The sequence below is a fragment of the Hemiscyllium ocellatum genome, chromosome 43, assembly GCF_020745735.1.
Source record: "Hemiscyllium ocellatum isolate sHemOce1 chromosome 43, sHemOce1.pat.X.cur, whole genome shotgun sequence".
In the NCBI taxonomy this organism is placed as follows: Eukaryota; Metazoa; Chordata; class Chondrichthyes; order Orectolobiformes; family Hemiscylliidae; genus Hemiscyllium; species Hemiscyllium ocellatum.
Window position 1 is genome coordinate 16,934,143 of NC_083443.1, and position 19,407 is coordinate 16,953,549.

Genomic DNA, 19,407 nt, shown 5'->3' on the forward strand with positions numbered 1-19,407 from the left:
TCCCCAAAACCCAGGGGTGCACTGGAAATGGTCGCCAAAACCCAGGGGTGCACTGGAAATGGTCGTCAAAACCCAGGGTGCACTGGAAATGGTCGTCAAAACCCAGGGTGCACTGGAAATGGACCCCAAAACCCAGGATGCACTGGAAATGGTCCCCAAAACCCTGAGTGCACTGGAAACATGCCCCTACCCACCCCTCAGAATGCTGGAACTCTCTGACAGGAACCAGCAGCTTCAGGTAGGCAGAGCAGGAGAATTTTTTGTTGAAGAAAGTAAACTAAATTAGAACAGAAAAGATGGGAAGGAAAGCAGTTTTCACAAAGAGAAAGCTGTGCATTTACCATGTGGCTTGAGTAGAACAGTTACGTCAACACTGCCCCCACGGTCCATGTTGCTTAACGTCTGCTTCCACGGGCTCTGCGACGTGATTTATATTCATTGCCCTTTGCTACTAGTAGCTTATGTACCACATATGGTTGCTGTTTGTAAGTCTGGAGGATTTGCTGCTTCTGTCATGCTTGAGCTGGGAAGAAACAGGTGTGAGTAGGTAAAGCAAGTGAACTGGATAATACAATTAACGCAGTAACCTGCACTGCACTTCGGCTGTTTATCTATTCAAAAATTGGTAACACCCCAGATTGCCAAATAGATACCTTTTTATAATATTTCGGCATTTTCAATATTAAGATAAATAGATTAGTTTGTAACCATATGAATATACAAGTACATGATATAGAATCATGTATCTAAGCCAGCTGCAGGGGACAGATGGGAGTACAGCATTATTCAGATTTGAGAGAAGCAGGGCAGTGTTCCTTGTAGACTGTGGTTCCGCACGTGTGCAGAAATCTGTACATTACTGCAGCTTGCACTAAACAGGCTGCCCATGATGAAGAAAACAAAGAAGGGAGATTATTGTAGATCTTTGCTTCCATAAGCGTTTGAATTCACCAAATCATTCTTTCAGAAAGGGTTGAGTTGGGTTGTGCAAAACGATATTTCCCAGAGAATACGGGAATATAACGGGACAGTGGAAGATCAGCCATGATATTGAATGGTGGAGCAGCTATGAGGGCCCAAATGGCTTAATCCCGCGCCTTTTTTTTTGAATGTTCTCATTTAACATTTTGTCCTCTAACTGTGTACCAGATGGCACTGATGTGTAGGGATATTAAAGCATCTGTCAAGGGAACCAATTAAGAATTAATTATTAATTATACTTCCACTGGTAGGACTGACCAGTTATGAGTAGATGACAGATATCGTGAATTATGTGACAAGCCATTGTATTTTGATGGGTCTGATTCAGATGGAGCTAAAACATTTGTAACGTGTTTTTGACTGGGGAAAATAATCCTAAATTAGAGATTAAATCCTAAAAGCAGCGTTGAGAATCTAAGAAGGTAGAGACTATGCTACAGCCTTGGTTAGACAAGGAGACTTTTAAACCTTGCAGTGATCTGGTTGCTTAGTTGTGAGTTGCCTTTTTTTTTTGAAGTTTGTGATTCACAGTCAATGGCCAGTTTCACTTGGTAGAGCAGTCCCTAAATAGAGCTCACCTTGCTATGTTCTGGAGTGCACTTTCACTTCTTGATATCAAATTAAATAATGTTTTAGTTGAGAATTATAATAATAGACAGCGACATGGTGGCTTAGTGGTTAGTACTGCTGTCTCTCAGCGCCAGGACCCAGGTCCGATTCCAGCCTTGAGCGACTGTCTGTGTGAAGTTTGCATATTCTCCCCATATGTGCATGAGTTTTCTCCGGGTGGTCCAGTCCCCGCCCCACCAAAATCCAAAGATGTGCAAGGCTAAATTGCCTAGAGTGTTCAGGGATATGTAGGTTAGGTGCATTAGTCAGGGGTAAATATAGGATAATAGGGAAGGGGAATGGGTTGGAAGGGGTTACTCTTTGGAAGGTCAGTGTGGAATTGTTGGGCCGAATGTTATAAAACATTCTAATTCTTGATGCGTTTACTGTCGTCGTAGGAACAGAGCAGACTGTTCAGACCATCAAGCCTGCCTCTACCATTCAATATGATTGAGCAATTCAGTGCCCTTACTCATCCCATCCCCATAACACTGAACACTGTGATGATGCATGTGTGATGCTATTTGTGAAGCCCTTTCACGTTAGAATACAAACTGGTTTATTTTGCACATGGCATATGAATGGACTGAATTTGATTTGATTTGATGATTGTCATATATACCTGGGTACAGTGAAAAGTTTTGGTTTGAGTGCAGTACAGGCAAATGATACTATACAAAGTTCATTAGGGTAATACAACAGAGCAGGGGAATACAGTGTGACAGCTGCAGAGAAGGTGCACAAAGACCCGCATTAAATTGGAAATTAGAGAGGTCCATTCGGAAGTCTAACAACAGCGGGAAAGAAGCTGTTCTTCAATCTGTTTGTGTGTGTGTGTCTAAGCGTTTTTTCAGCTTCTAGAAGGGGTTCATCTACTACTTGGGGGGGATAAAAACCCTCCCAGAGTAGTTCATGGCTTTTCTCTCGGTCTGGCCTAGATTTGCTGAAACATTCACAGCTCCTGAACTAGCATAGGCCATTGGGCCACAGCCTCCGAACAAGGGCTTAGCCATTTTGGACTGAAATGAGGAGAACTTTCTTCATTCCAGGTTGTGGACCTTTGGAATCCTTTTCCCCAATGTACTGTGGATGCCCCCAGTCATTAAACCAGACCGCGGCAGATACGAGCAACGTTAAAATAAGAACATTGCAAATAGGAGTCGGCAATCCAGTCTCTTGAGCCTGCTCCGCCATTTAATACAATCATGGCTGATCTCACCACAGCCTCACTTGCCTCTTTCCTGCCCACTCTCCGTAACCTTTCAATCCATTACTAGTGAAAAATCTGTCTGTCTCCTCCTCAAATTTATTCAGTGTCCTGGCATCCATTGCACTCTGGGATAGTAAATTCCACAGACACATGGCACTTTAAGAGAAAGTAATTTCTCCTCATCTTTGTTTTAAATCTACCACCTCTTTTCCTAAAACTGTGATATCTCATTCTAGATTGCCCTACAAGAAGAAACATCCACTCTATGTCTACTTTAGTATCTTACTTGAAAGCAGAGTTGCAGATAGACAGGATAGTGAAAGAAGGCATTTGGTATGCTTTCCTTTATTGGTCAGAGTATTGAGTACAGGAGTTGAGAGGTCATGTTCTAGCTCTACAGGACATTGGTTAGGTCATTTTGGAATATTGTTGTGCAATTCTGGTCTCCCTGCTATTGGAAGGATGTTGTGAAACTTGAAAGGGTTCAGAAAAGATTTACAAGGGTGTTGCCAGATTTGGAGGATTTGAGCTGTAGGGAGAGGCTGAATAGACTGGGGCTGTTGTCCCTGGAGCGTTGGAGGCTGAGGGGTGACCTTATAGAGGTTTATAAAATCATGAGGAGCATGGGTAGGGTAAATAGATACGGTCTTTTCCCTGGGGTGGGGGAGTCCAGAACTAGAGGGCATAGGTTTAGGGTGAGAGGGGAAAGACATAAAAAGGAAACTAAGGGGCAACTTTTTCACACAGAGGGTGGTGCGTGTTTGGAATGAGCTGCCAGAGGAGGTGGTGGAGGCTGGTACAATTAAAGCCTTTAAAAGGCATCTGGATGGGTATATGAACAGGAAGGGTTTAGAGGGATACGGGCCAATTACTGGCAAATGGGAGTAGATTAATTTAGGATATCTGGTCAGTATGGATGAGTTGGACCAAAGGGTCTGATTCCATGCTGTACATCTGTGACTCTATATACCACAGTTATATCTCCTCTCATTCTTTTAAACTCGAGCAAATATAGGCCTAATCTGCTCAATCTCTCCTCAGCTACAGAATACATGGATAGTGCAGGAAGGTAGAACTAAGATCAGTCAAGATTGTATTAAATGGTGGATTATGCCCCAGAGGGTGAATACGAAAATGTATCGTAATTAGGAGTAGCAGCATGCCCTTTGCTCCTATATTCCCAAATGATCTACTCCTGCTCCACTTTCTTATGTTCTTCTGACTATGCAGGAACCGAATATCATCCCATGTTCCTAACTCAGTCTCGAGTCTCTTGGTCTTCCACGAGCTGTTTAGAAAATTCTGTGCTGGACTTAGACAGCCTGAGATTCCACCACCACCCACTGAGATCATACCCGGCACTCAAATCAACTGCCAGTCTTATGTTGCTTACCCTCACTGTGAAAAGCTGCGCACACAGGGGTGAATACATTGTTCAGAGATGAAAGTGCCTTCTTAAAGGCTGAACAAGAGAAGGCAGGAGGCAGATGGTGAAAATCCAGCTGGACAGTAATTGGAGAGAATCATTGACCCACTGTGGGAAATGAGCTGATTATGAATTGGCCGGTAATAAATCTTAGCGGAATCACTTGGGAATCAGAAGTGAAGGATTTGCGGTTGATCCTGTTTGGGAAAAGTAATCAGGTCAAGAGGTTAAGCAGTAAGAAATATAAACTTTGGTCCAGTCAATCAAATCATTAACTACCTGAGAAAACTTATTGTGTATCCAGTTGGATACCAATTCATTCTTATTCCAACGCACTTGGAAGAAAGTGACCTTGTGGAGAAATGGTCTCCAGGATTTGGCTCAACTGCTGCTCAGTGGGAGTATCAATTAGATTACGTGATGTAGCTGTGATTGATTTGACAAATTAAGAAAATCACTAGTTGACCTGAAAATGTAGCACTGGTGATGGAGGAAGTACATGTGGAGTCAGGAATCTTTGTGGCTCTGATGCTTCAGAAAGGTAGGCTTGGCTGGTAACAGTGGCTTTAAAGGATACCTAGGTGCCTGACTTTCTCATGTTCCTGAAGCAGAGGCCTTGTCAACTGCAGTACTCCTGAAAGGTAGGTCTTGCCTGACTGCAGGGACCCTGAAAGGTAGACGAAGTTAAAAATCACACAACACCAGGTTATAGTCTAACAGTTTATTTGGAACTACTAGCTTTCGGAGCACTGCTCCTTCATCAGATTGAGCAGCGTTCTGAAAGCTAGTGCTTCCAAGTAAACCTGTTGGACTATAACCTGGTGTTGTGATTGTTAACTTTTGTCCACCCCAGTCCATCACCGGCATCTCCACACCCTGAAAGGTCTCACCTGATTGCAGTACTCCTAAAATGTCGGCCTTGCCTGACCATAATGCACCTGAACGGCCTAGCTTAGACAGTGCCTGACTCCAGTGCTGCAGGCCTTATCTGTGTGCTCCTGAAGCCTGGGTGCTGTCTGGGTTAAATTTTTCAAACTGACTAAGAAATGCTGTAGTGCATAATGGGATTTTGTATTGTGACAAGAAGTTTAGCAGGCAACACGCAGTGTCAGTTTTGTGTTTCTAAGCATTTTAATGGGGCGTTCTTTCACAGATCAACGCTAAATACTCCCTCATTGTGGCTGACAATCACTTGCTGATGGAAGGTGTTCTGCTTTTTGGGATAAGTCACTTCTACGTGTGTGAGAATTTCACACTGTCTGCTTCAGAAGATGTTTACTGTGTTCATCACCATCCTTCAAGGTAATGATTGATGTGTTTTAAAACTTAATCATTTATTCCATTTTACAGGCCTATGTAACAGAGCCTATATTGCTGAATCTCAAGACCCCAAATGATTGTCCTGTATTACCACTCATGAGGCACCTTATTACATGAGGATTTTGATCTATTTATACAAAATCTCTCCTTGAGGTTCTGTTTTGGAGTATCTGACCTGAGTGTGGGTGAATGACAGGTCACTAGAATTGGCCTTCGTACTCTTTTTGGGGAAGGAGGGAAGAATTTCCACAGGATCCACAGAAGTGCAAACACTTCACGAGAGTGAGATCTGTATAAGCTGCCCCTAGTGGCATTGCAGGGGATTGATTAAATGTCTCAGGTAAGTTGCAGCCCATCTTCAAATGTTTCTCGTTGTGTAAAGTACATCAAAACAACACAGGTTTACAGATCATAGAATCCCTACAGTATGAAAGCAGGCCATTCGACCCATCAAGTCCACACTGACCCTCCAAACAGCATACCACCCAGATCACTACCCTATCTCTGTAAGACCACATCTCCCATGGTCAATCCACCTATCCTGCACATCTTTGGAAAGTGAGCGGAAACCCATGCGGACACTGGGAGAATGTGCAATCTTCACACAGACAGTCGCCCAAGGATAGAATCGAACCCGGGTTCCTGGCACTGTGAAGCAGCAGTGATAACCACTGAGCCACCCTGCCACCCAAGACCAAGGCGCATGCACGAGTAAAGTCCATCGTACAATGGAGTATATTTCAGACAAATGTGAGGGGATGCATTTTGGAAGGTCAAGTACAGGTGGAAATTATACAGTGAATAGCAGAACCCTCCGGAACTATAGCGTGCAGGAGCACAGATCAACATGTCAACATCGGCAGTGCAGGTAGATAAGGGAGTAAAAAAGGCCTATGGCATGCTTGCCTTCATTGGAAGGGCCATTGAGTATAAGAATAGGCAAATTATGCTGCAGCTTTATAGAACTTTTAGTTCTGTCACACTTGGAATATTGAGTACAGTTCTGGTCACCACACTACGTGAAATATGTGGATGCCTTGGAGACAGTACAGAAAAGGTTTACCAGGATGTTGCCTGGTCTGGCAGATTTTAGCCATGAAGAAAGCTTGGATAGACTGAGTTTGTTTTCACTGGAAAGCAGTAGATTGAGGGGTGACCTGACAGAAGTTTATAAGATTGTGAATGGCATGGATAGAGTGGAAAGTATGAGGCTTTTTCCCAGGGCGGAGGGTCAATTACTGGGGAACACAGGTTCAAGATGTGAGTTTTGGGGGGGGGGGGGGGGGGAGTTTAAACGAGATGTGCGAGGCAAGTTTTTCACACAGAGTGGTGAGTGCCTGGAATGCACTCCCAGAGGACGCGGTGGAAGCAGACACAATAGCAGCATTCACGAAGCACCTGGACAAATACATGACTAGGAAGGCAATAGAGGGATACGGATCCTGTAAGTGAAGCCAGTTTTAGTATGGAAGGGCAAAATGTGTCAGTGCAGGTTTGGAGGGCCGAAGGGCCTGTTCCTGGGCTGTAATGTTCTTTGGTCTCAACTCCCAACTCTGAAGGATCGATTTTTCTGCCTTTTATGAGTACTGTGAATTAAGTCTCTGCTAATGTCCTGAGTGGCAAATGGTTAATCATCAATGTGATGTTCTCCTCGCCCGTGCACTGATCGACCTTATGGGGTGTTCCCTTTGCTGTACAGTCCTTCCTGACAATCATCACCTTGCACTTGTTTTCCATTGTCTTTTGCCTGTGAGTCGACGGACTGACATGACCAAACAGCATGGAGTTGATGGTGGTTACCCATTGTCTCTTAATGCTCCCTTATCTACTGCCAATCAATATGAACGTGCTTTGCATTTGGTGAGACTACCAACTCTCAGAGTCCGTTTTGTTTTATATTTATTTACAGGTAGCATTTATTCCCCATCCCTATTTGCCCTTGAGATGATGATGATGAGTCTCCTCTTTTAACAGCTGCAGTTCATGTGGTGCAAGTACATTAACATTACCGTCAGGAAGGGAATTCCAGGACTTTGAGCCAGCAACAGGGAAGGGTGAGAGAATGTAGTTCCAAGTGGGGATGGTGAGTGGCCTGGAGAAGCCCTGCAGGTGATGGTGTTCCCATGTGCCTGTTACCATTGTCCTTCCAGTTATTAAGGATGACAGATTTGGAAAGGGCTACCAAAGAAAGCCTGGTGAGTTACTGCGGTGCATGTTGTGTATTTAACACACTGCTGTCACTGGGCATTGTGATGGAAGGAGTGAACGTGCACAGTTACTGCATGAGGGCAGCATCAGGTTAGTGTGCTCCTGATTGCAGTGCGGAGCATTGAGGTAAGATGCTGCAAGGCTGCTGGAGATGGGGTGCAGATCAAGTGGGCTGCCTTCCTGTAGAGGCTTCTCATCCCAGCAAATGGCAGGTACTCCAGCACACTCTGAACTTGTGCCTTGCAGATGGTGAATGGGTAGGAATGAGGAGGTGAGTTACTCATTACATGATTTCCAGCCTCTGACTAGAACAAGTCAGAGTTGGAACAGTTAAGTCTAACAGCTTCTTTAATCAAACTCCACACCCTTAACAGGTTTAATTAATCCAGGAAAAGTTCAGCAGTCCTTCAGTGGGTGAGTGATGTTGACACATTCTAGCTCCTTATCAGGAATGAGGGAGTGGCCCAAGGGGGCTGAGAGATAAGCGGGGACGGGTGCTGTAGGGAAAGTAGCTGGGAATCCGATAGGTAGATGAACCTGCATTCCCAACTACCTTCTCCCCACCACTCACCTCTCAGTCCCCTTGGACCACTCCTTCATTCCTGATGAAGAGCTCATGCTCGAAATGTCAACTCTCCTGGTCCTCGGATGCTGTGCTTTTCCAGCACCATACTCTCAACTCTGATCTCCAGCATCTGCAGTCCTCACTTTCTCTTACATTCTACCTCCTCTATCCACTTCAGAAAGGTAGCAGTTGGTAGCTATGGAAACCTCCATTATGAGATGGTCCCTTCAGGTTAGGTTCGATCAAAGGGCTCTGTTTCGAATTAAATACCTGAGTGTTTGTTGAGCTTTTGACAAATAACTGCTGTCCTGTTTTTGTATTGCAGTATTAATGATTCCTACATTTATGACATGTGCAACAAGGAGACCAGTGGGAAACATCCGAAATGTTCCAGATATTCATACAATGAAGTTCGAGAAATCCATCATCTTCGATTCCTCCTTCAGGTAATGGATATGTTATTTCTAACTCATCCAATAAATCACTGTGAGGTAATGCAACTTTTCTTTCTTCTTTATTCCTTTTATTGTATCTAAGATTTGTATCTAGGTACTTTAACCTAAGATAGCAACATGGAGAGTAAACTTTTCACTATACTCCTGTACTTGACTGCACATGACACTCCTGTATTTGAATGCACATGACAATAAAGCCTAATTCTATTGAGTTGCTGTTGGGAGAATTATATTTTGTGGTGCCTATTTATGTGATGAGATATATCCATGTATCACGTTGGGATAGTAAACATGTTGAATGCACACGTTACAAGAAAAAATTTCTTGTCTGTGGTCACAAAAATCAACGTTGGCAAAAAGTCAGAGTTCCTAGCTTCCCACTCAGTTATGTTCTTCCCATTTAAAAAGCAAGAGGGTGTGGCCAAAAAAAAATCAGATCATTGAAAGGACAATGGAAAGCAAAATTAGATACAGCTAGAGAAACATCTTAATGAACGGTATGGAAGTTGGGTTTTAAAATAGAGGCAGAGGGAGTTTGTCAGCTCTATTAAAGTTTTTGTTGAAATGATCAGAAAGTCCTTCTGGAGCAGTGACCTAAATACATCATTGTTAAGAAAGCATGGGTCTGCATTAAAGGACTTGAGAGGACCTTTGCAGTGTTAAGGGAGAAGATGATTGTACTGATGAGTTTATGACAGGAAGAGTAAACAGAACAAGCAGTCATCATAGAATCCATACAGTGTATGGAAAGAGGTCATTTGGCCCTTTGCTTCTGCACCTACTCTCTGAAGAGCATTCCAGCTAGACTCTATCCCTATAATCACACATTTCCCGTCTAGCCTGCAGAACCCTACAGGGTAATTTACCATAACCAATCTACTTAACGCACACATTTTTGGACTTCATGTGAGAGTGCAAGCTGCCAGTGGTCCCATGTTTCAAGATTCCAAAAGGCTCCGACTTCTGTCAGTTGTACAACCTATATGCACAGACGTTTGAACAAATAAATAATTCTCACAATGGTTCAATGTTTTTATAAGAAGCCTTGATTGCCTTTTCCAAACTTTGGTGGTGAGATTTGGATGCAGTATTCCAGCTGTGGTCTCACCAGTGTTGAACAGAAGTTCGTCAGAGCCTCTTGTTGTTAAGGGTTTGACTGAGCTTTCCACATTTGCAAATGTGTTGCTGGTCAAAGCACAGCAGGCCAGGCAGCATCTCAGGAATAGAGAATTCGACGTTTCGAGCATAAGCCCTTACCCATTAAGACTGAGCTGTGAACCCCTCACAAACGGCAGAAGTGCACCGAGACCTCTGATTCATCCCTAAGTCAAATTGAAACAGCTAAATGCTTGTTTGTCATTTTCAAGAGAGAGATTCACAGATTGAATCAGAAAAGTCTCAAATTTGTCCAGAAGCGAAATATTTTTTCCGTCTCTGTTCTCATTGCTGCTCAGCCAGAACTTTTAAAAATAATTAGTTGTGCACTTGCTCTGTGGTTTTGTACTTCATGTAGCCAAGTATGAAGGATTCATTTTTGATTAAAGGGCTTTCATTCCCTATAACAGGATAACTTTGACCCATCATCTGTCAGGGTATTGAGTTCTCTTTTCTCCCGCTCCTACACATTCCGAGGCCACACTGGAGTTCCAGTTGTTATTGCATTCTTGGATCATGTGAGAATTCCAGTCTATTAGGTGTTAATTTCGTTGAGGGTAAATCATGTGAAATACTTCCCAGAACATTTTAATTGCAGAAGAGTTGGGGGTTGGACAATATGGGACCTTAAACTGAGATGCTGCATGTCACACGAGATGCCACCTTGGGAAGCTATCTCAAGGTTGATTAGATTCCCAAAATATGGAAACAGGCCATTCAGCCCAGCAAGCCCACACCGACTCTCCGAAGAGTAACACCCCCAGACCCATTCCCCTACCTTATATTTACCCATGACTAATGAACCTAACACTATGGGTAATTTAGCACGGCCCATTCACCTGATCTTTGGACTGTGGGAAGAAACCCATGCAGACACGATGAGAATGTGCAATTCACCCAAGGCTGGAATTGAACCCAGGTCCCTGGCGCTGTGAAGCAGCGTTGCTCACCACTGAGCCACCACGCCACCCCAGCAAGCTTCTTACACCAGTTGATTTGATCATAGACAATTATTAAATAGGCTGCATGGCATTTCAGAGGCCAAAACTTCAACAATTGGCCTGTCCAGAGTGTGAGTTGGAATCAAGGAACTTGGAGAAAGAGAGGACTGCAGATACTGGAGATCAGAGCTGAAAAATGTGTTGCTGGAAAAGCGCAGCGAGTCAGGCAGCATCCAAGGAGCAGGAAAATCAACCTGAAGAAGGGCTTATGCCTGAAACGTCGATTCTCTTGCTCCTTGGATGCTGCCTGACCTGCTGCGCTTTTCCATCAAGGGAACTTGACATTGATGTCAATTGCAGCACTCCTGCAAAAAAAATTTGCCAGTCAAAGAAATATTCACCACTTAAAAGATTGCTGTCCATTTCATGGTAATTATTACTGAAGGTGTGAAGAAGATGACAAATACAGCAGGAGACTTTAAGATTTTTGCCTAAAGTCAAACATGTTTTCTGGAATTTTCTTTTTAATTCACTTATTAAGAGTGAGTGCTGTGTCACTTTATCTTACAGGGCATATTATTTAAGTGAATGAGTGGGATCAATAAGTGGTCACTGGTATTGTTTTAGTGGTTCAGTGTCCTGGAGAAATGGGCAGAGGACCTGAGATCAGGCAGACCAGAACAAGCTCTAGCAGGAGAGAAGGATCTACAGTGAGGTGGTGTACTGTCGGGACAGGACATTGCACCTCATTTAGACCACCTCCAAAGTATTCTTCCTGGGTGCATCACGGTTCAATACTGCAACTGCTCTGCATCGGAATGTAAGAAACTACCAAGTTGTGAACACAGCTCACAAGCCAACTTCACATCCATTGACCCTATCTACACTTCTCACTGCCTCAGAAAGGCAGCCAACGTCATCAAAGTCCCCTCCCACCCCAGTTATAACGTCTTCCAATCTCTTCTGTTAGGCAGAAGATACAAAAGCTTAAACACGTGCACCAACAGGTTCAAGAGCCGTGCTTCTTTCCCACTGTTATTAGACTTCTGAATGGACCTCTCCAATTTCAAATCTAATATTGATCTTGCTTTTTGTGCACCATCTTTGCAGCCATAACTTTGTATTCTTCGCTCTGATCTTTTTATGGTATGATCTGCCTGTACTGGATGCAAAATAAAACTTTTCACTGTCCCTAAGGACATGTAACAACATTAAATCAAATCAGAACCTCCAAACAACTGTGCATCTTCTCCCTTATCCATGAGTCATCCTGATATGTGCTACTGTGTGATTAGCCAATACCCTCTACACCAATGTCCCCTCTAAGCTGCCCTGATACTGCAGTACGTCAGTTGGTGTTTTTACCCCCCTCAAAAAAAAACTGCACGAGATCTCAGCAAGGCATAGACAAATCCCAAACCATTATTCAAAGGATATCAGAGGAGTTATGTCAGATGCTAATTAACATTTAAACCCTTAGCCTACGTCACTAGAGAAGTTTATTTGGTTAACATCAGATTGTCAATTCTGGGGACCAACTATAAAAATGTAACTGTTGATTTTCTGCATTATAATTGAGGCTGTGCTTAAGTTACCTCATGAGTTGTTTCTGGACTTTCACATATCCTAATAGAGGCACCGTGCAATTTTTCTGTTAATCGTTCTGGGAGATTGTCTCTGTCAGATGTCATGGTGATGTAAAATACAGGCTATTGATCTTTGTCTCATTGGCTAACTTGATTTGAGAACAAATTTTAAAATGAGTTTTAAAATGGCTGGAAAAGTCACCTGACCTGAGAATAGCCAAATTCAACAGGAATTTGCAAAGGGATATCTCAAGTCACATGATCAAAACTATCTCGCTCACATTGCAAAGATTCTAAAAAGACATTAACCCAAACATTGACATTCATGATCAGGAGACCTTCAAATGTCTCTGGGGATGATGTTTCTCAGTCAGATATTGCCAGAATAAAGGCCATACTCCAAACTCTATGGATTGAGCATCCCTCCCAGAGCAATACCATTGATAAAGTTAAGAAGGAGAACTCATTGCAGAGTGCAATCTTCAAGCTAAGACCTTTTCTCTATTATAAGTTGGAATACTTGACAGAGATAGAACATCTATGAACTTTCTGGACCATAATACACATTCTGGGATTGACTTCAGTTTTAAAAGACTCCTCTCTGAGAGAATAATCAGCTGAGCTATGGCTATTACTAGAACTTCACAAACAAAATTCCAACATACAGTTATTTCAATTACAAACTTTTCTTTTCAAATCTGCTTCCATCCCCACCTCACATCTCATTTTGAACTTGTTCTGTTTATTTGCGTGCAGGTATGTGTATCACGCTGAAAGGGGCTAGGGTTTGACTTTTTAATACTGTTTAGATGTTATAACTGAGTGAAACTAACTCCTTAATTTTTATGCTTTGAAGCCTGTGTCTGGTGGGCTACTTCACAGTTTTACATAGGGTTGAACTAGAGAGCACACTCTCTTTAACTATTCTGTTATATCATCGTCAGGAGTTGCCTTGCAAGAGAGGCATTAATTCACTCATCCAGGCTTGATCTTCACACAATGTTCAGCACGAGTGTGACATAATCTGTGGGTGAGCTGACTGAACTCCCCCTGGGAAAGGCCTGGTTTATGGCATGTTGGATAGGCATGACACCTCTGCCAAGGGACCATAGAAAGAACAGCATTTAAGGGGGCTTGGACTCAATTTCTGTCCCTCCCCGAGCCACACAATTCCTAAGACCCAGGAATAAGGTGGTAAAAATAAGCCTCCCCTTTGTGGTTAAGTTGCCTGATATGAAGCACCCTCAGAAGTATGGAAAGGCCATCTGATTGTTTCATTGCCTGACTTCAATGGTAAATTGGTCTCATTGCCCTTAAACTAAAGAGGTGCTTTTGAAGGATGGAATCATTGAATCCCTACAGTGTGGAAGCAGGTCATTAGGCCCAACTAGTCCATACCAACCCTCCAAAGAGTAACCCACCCAGACCCATTCCCCTACCCTATTATTCTACATTTACCCCTGAGTAATGTATAACCTACATATCCCTGAACACTGGACAATTGTGGGCGGCACGGTGGCACAGTGGTTAGCACTGCTGCCTCACAGCGCCTGTAGACCCGGGTTCAATTCCCGACTCAGGCGACTGACTGTGTGGAGTTTCCTCCGGGTGCTCCAGTTTCCTCCCACAGTCACAAAGATGTGCGGGTCAGGTGAATTGGCCATGCTAAATTGCCCATAGTGTTAGGTAAGGGGTAAATGTAGGGGTATGGGTGGGTTGCGCTTCGGCGGGTCGGTGTGGACTTGTTGGGCCGAAGGGCCTGTTTCCACACTGTAAGTCTAATCTAATTAGCATGGCCAGGTCACCTTACGTGTACATCTTTTCCGTGTGAGGAAACCAGAGCACCCAGAGGAAACCCACACATAGACAAAGGGACAATGTGCAAACTCCACACGGACAGGCATCCGAGGCTGGAATTGAACCTGGGTCCCAAGTGCTATGGGGCAACAGTGCTCACCACTGAGCCACCATGCTGGACAGGAAATTTCTGGAATTTCAGCTTTCATTGATCCTTGTCAGGTGACATTTGCTGGAAATTGTGGATCCACTGAGAATTGGATTGGACTTCACTTTGATGAAGCCCAATCTTGAATGGTTCAGTTGCTTGACCACTCGAATAAGAATCACTAGCATGACGTCTTTCCACAGGAGACAAAACTGTGCTCAAAAAGAGTTACAGGCACTCTCAGGAAGTTAAAGCATGGCAACCACTGGGCATTGTATCCCTTAACTTGGATTTAATATTTTATACAAAGGTATGCAATTGCCACAGTGTTTCTGATGTTCTGATTGCTTACTCTCGCCCAATAGGACGTCGGACTTGAAATCTTTTTAAAGAACGGATTTTCGAAGTTACTTATTTTCCATAAAAACGACAGGAAAAAGATCTTCAAGAAGTAAGTAACTGTAATGACGTTGCGTGGTCACTCAAAATTCTTGTGCAGTTATCTCCATGGAATATCATACTAGTTTCTTCAGTGCTATCTCTGTTTACTCCTCAGGTTCTGCCATGCTGTACCCTCCGTGAAAAAAAGCAAAAAAGATGGTCTTAAAAATGTTGGGTGAGTTTACACTTCGTTGAAATGGCTCGACTCTTACGGATGGTCTGTCAATCTATTTAGCATCTGGGAATCAAAGTTGGAGAGAACCATTTGAGTGCTTTAGGGGGAAAGTAGATAGGCAGTTGAAATATTGTGAGATATAGTACAATGGGGAGAGCAGAGCAGTGAGACTAAGTAAGGTTTACTGCAACAAAGAACCTACACAGCCCACGCACACAAAGACAAATGGCGCTGTGATCATTCAACCCTTTTTTTTTGTTTCAGACATTATAATTTATCGGACTTGTCTCTAAAATTGAACTAAGGGCTCTTGGGCTTTTGATTATCTTTCGGTTTGCTGAATCTGAGGTTGAGGTAATTTCCTCATGTCAGGAAACAGATGACTGAGGATTTAGACAAACTGTGTAGCCAGTGGCAAATTTGTACATCATCATCTCAAAGCAGAAACATTGCAAAGCTCTTCACTTGCGATCAGCGTTGTTATGTAGGTAAACATAGCAGTGACCACACTTCAGTACTTCTTAGTGTCTTTCATGGCTTCATCATAATCAATTATCTAGAAGCAGGTCTGTCTTTAATGCAATGACCATTTTGTCTACATCAGTGTCCTACAAACAACATTAAGCCAAAGAGACAGTTAAAATTTTGTTTTTGTTTCTCACTGTTGATGAAGATTCCTTGACCAGAATGTTGACCAGGCCACCAGGAGATCTCATGCCTTTCTTCGGAAAATGTTTTGAGCTCTTTGGTGTCCAGTCAAAATATTGCAATAGACAGATGGAGCTTCAATATGTTAATCTGAGGATTAGTATCCCTTTCACTGTAGCACTTCCTCAGTGCTGCACTAAGTATTTAGCCTGATAAATGGATGTTTTGCAGCCATTAGCAAAGGCAGAAAAAGGAATTGGCTTTTGAGTGATTATTGACCATTTCTTGAAATATTCACTTGGTGTGAAGCTGTTATCAACTAGATTCAATACTGAGTCTGCTTCTCAGAGTTATTGCACTGTACTTGAAGTGAGTATTTGTAACCTTGAGTGGGTTGTTGGTTTGGATCCATTTGCAATATTCTACGTAGCTTTGGTCACTACATAGAAAAAGAGGTGCAACACATTAAAGAGATTTCAGAAAAGACATGTGGTTTATGAGACAGGAGTACTTAGGTGTGTTCCATATTCATATTTACTGTTGTATTATAATGTTCAATGTGGGATTATAGGTGTAGCTGATCCTGTAGATGTTTGGCAAAAGAGGATATTAATTCAGAAAGGTCAGAAATTATAAAAGCTTAATTGTAAAACAAATTGACTGGGACTATATTCAGACCTTCAGCTATGTTTTTAGGGAATAATCCAGTTTAACCTTACAAAGGCAACTAAAGATTTAAAAATGTCGATAATTCAAAGAAAGAGAGAGTGGACAAGTAATGTTGTGCTGTCAATTATATTTGACAAAGCACCTCAAAGATTTGTTTGCAAAACCACGAATCCTGCACAGCTTGTTAAGCAACTTTCTCAATGTGTCCAAAATGTGCACATGCTCCCACAGATTCTCCTGCTGCTCGGATGCTGCCTGACCAGCTGTGCTTTTCCAGCACCACACTTTTCGAACCATTCCTACTTTGGTCTCTGCCAGACAGACACGTTTCACTGGTATTATTTCAGTTAATGGCTCGGCTTTTCTCTGAAGAATGACCGTTCCTGGAGAAGTTTGAAGCCTGTGCAGTTAATAGGACTCCAGCGGCTGTGTGAATACAAACTAAATTGAGGGACAAAAACCAGAGAGTTACGGCACACTGTCACTTTTGAACTGGAGAGAAGGATGGGAACCCATGATTGGTGAAAGGACCACTGCCTTTTTGATATTGATGAATATCTGGACTTGAGTGTGCAGGACAAGCTTTCAGAATTTGCAAATGATAACATACAGAAAGATAGAAAACCGTCAGTACTGTAACAGGATGACCAAGGCAGGCTGGTGAAAGGTGCAGACTTGTGGCACGCAATGAAATTTAATGCAGAGATAAGTTAAATGATAGATTTTAGCAGGAAGCAGCAAATCTACATAATTGGTACAACTTTAAAAGGGTGCAGAAATATAGAGTGGAGTGTGTATGCAAGTTTTTCAAGGTAGCTGAACGAGTGAGGAACATCGTTTATAAGCTGAACGAGTTAAGAAGATAGTTTAAAAGGTACATGGGCCACTCAGCTTTAGAAGCAAAAGCACAGAAGCTGGAACAAGTGCTGGATTATTCTTTCCAGTCCCGGGCACCACATTTTAAAAACATGCCAAGCTCGAGATGGTGCAGAGGAGACTTCCAAAAATGATACCAGGAAGAACGCATTTCATATGGTTAGAGACCAAAGAACTGGGGTTGTCCTCCTTAGATGAGAGATGATTAAGGGAATATTTCATCAAGGTGTTCTAATTAGAGTCATAGAGACTTTGGGAACTCAAGTGGGGCTTATCCAAAGTCATAACTGTAAAGTTCAAGGCTCTAAATGAGAATGTTGTCACTAATCATTCACAGCACACGATCCATGATGATTCACAATCACTCATCAGTGAAATGATCTGAATGAGCGTAAAACACTTCGAATCATAGAGATGTACAGCATGGAAACAGACCCTTCGGTCCAACCCGTCCATGCCGACCAGATATCCCAACCCAATCTAGTCCCACCTGCCAGCACCCAGCCCGTATCCCTCCAAACCCTTCCTATTCATATACCCATCCAAATGCCTCTTAAATGTTGCAATTGTACCAGCCTCCACCACATCCTCTGGCAGCTCATTCCATACACGTACCACCCTCTATGTGAAAAAGTTGCCCCTTAGGTCGCTTTTATATCTTTCCCCTCTCACCCTAAACCTATGCCCTCTAGTTCTGGACTACCCAACCCCAGGGAAAAGACTTTGTCTATTTATCCTATTCATGCCCCTCATAATTTTGTAAACCTCGATAAGGTCACCCCTCAGCCTCCAACGCTTCAGGGAAAACAGCCTCGGCCTGTTGAGTCTCTCCCTGTAGCTCAGATCCTCCAACCCTGGCAACATCCTTGTAAATCTTTTCTGAACCCTTTCAAGTTTCACAACATCTTTCCGATAGGAAGGAGACCAGAATTGCAATTCTTAGAGTTTTGCTGCGGTAAGTGAATAGAAACTGTTCACAGCGGGAGCTTTAAGATAATTTAATGTGGCATGAGAGGTTATAAAAAAATTAAAAAGTCCTTTTGTTCTGATCAGAAATACATTGCCCGAAGAGGTTGTGTAAGCAGATTTAGAGAGAACTTTGAAAAGAGAATTGGCAAAATGTTTGGAAGGGTAGGGAAGTAGCAGGGCAATTGAACTGATTAAGCAGATAGCAGTGACATGGTGGGCCTAAAGTCCTCCCTCTGCACTATCTGGCTTTATTATATTATAGGATTGAGTTTTAGTACTTTTCAATAATTAAAATTCCCATATTATTTTGAAAATTGCATATTCCCATCTATGGCTTTGTTAAAGTTAATGAGCAGAATGATGGGATTGATTCAGCCTGAGGTTCTGACCACGAAACAGAGGGCATCACAGCTCCCATTATACATCCTACCCAACATTCCACTCTGTCTACTGAATGTCGAGACCATTTTACATTTTTACTCATGGAGTAAAAAATGAGGTCTGCAGATGCTGGAGATCACAGCTGAAAATGTGTTGCTGGTCAAAGCACAGCAGGCCAGGCAGCATCTCAGGAATAGGGAATTCGACGTTTCGAGCATAAGCCCTTCTTGATGAAGGGCTTATGCTCGAAACGTCGAATTCCCTATTCCTGAGATGCTGCCTGGCCTGCTGTGCTTTGACCAGCAACACATTTTCAGCATTTTTACTCATGGCCCAATCCTACTCTGGAGAAGAGTGAGGACTGCAGATGCTGGAGGTCAATGTCAAAAAGTATGGTGCTGGAAAAGCACAGCAGGTCAGGCAGCATCCAATGAGCAGGAGAGTTGACTTTTCGAACATAAGCCCCTCATCATGAAGAGCTCATGCCAAAAACATTGATTCTTCTGCTCCTCAAATGCTGCCTGACCAGCTGTGCTTTTCCAGCCCGTATGTCTCGACTCAGATAGGCATGTTTCACTGGTATTATTTCAGATAGTGGCTAGGCTTTTCTCTGAAGAATGAAAATGTATCTGAGAGCATGTTGAGGATTTGTCTACCTGGCATTGTTGCCTCTGACTGTACAAGCACCATCAGAGACCAGTCTTCTCAAACAATTGGCGAACCAATCCGAGAGAGGAAGCAAATGGATATCAGACCATAAGATGTAGCAGGTGAAGTAAAAGTACTTGGATGAGTGCTTGAAATGTCATAATATTCAAGACGATGGGCCATGTGCTGGAAAGTGGGA

General features: G+C 42.9%; 1 protein-coding gene across 3 annotated transcripts in view; it reads left to right on the forward strand.

The window, feature by feature from the left end:
- wdfy4 (WDFY family member 4) overlaps positions 1-19,407 on the forward strand; it is a 315,729-nt gene that overhangs the window by 180,369 nt on the left and 115,953 nt on the right. For all 3 annotated transcript variants that reach the window (XM_060854390.1, XM_060854388.1, XM_060854389.1), the window contains 4 exons: positions 5,380-5,528; positions 8,645-8,765; positions 14,767-14,852; positions 14,958-15,017. In XM_060854390.1, the coding sequence (XP_060710373.1) occupies positions 5,380-5,528; positions 8,645-8,765; positions 14,767-14,852; positions 14,958-15,017 (416 nt within the window). The remainder of the gene's footprint in view (positions 1-5,379; positions 5,529-8,644; positions 8,766-14,766; positions 14,853-14,957; positions 15,018-19,407) is intronic.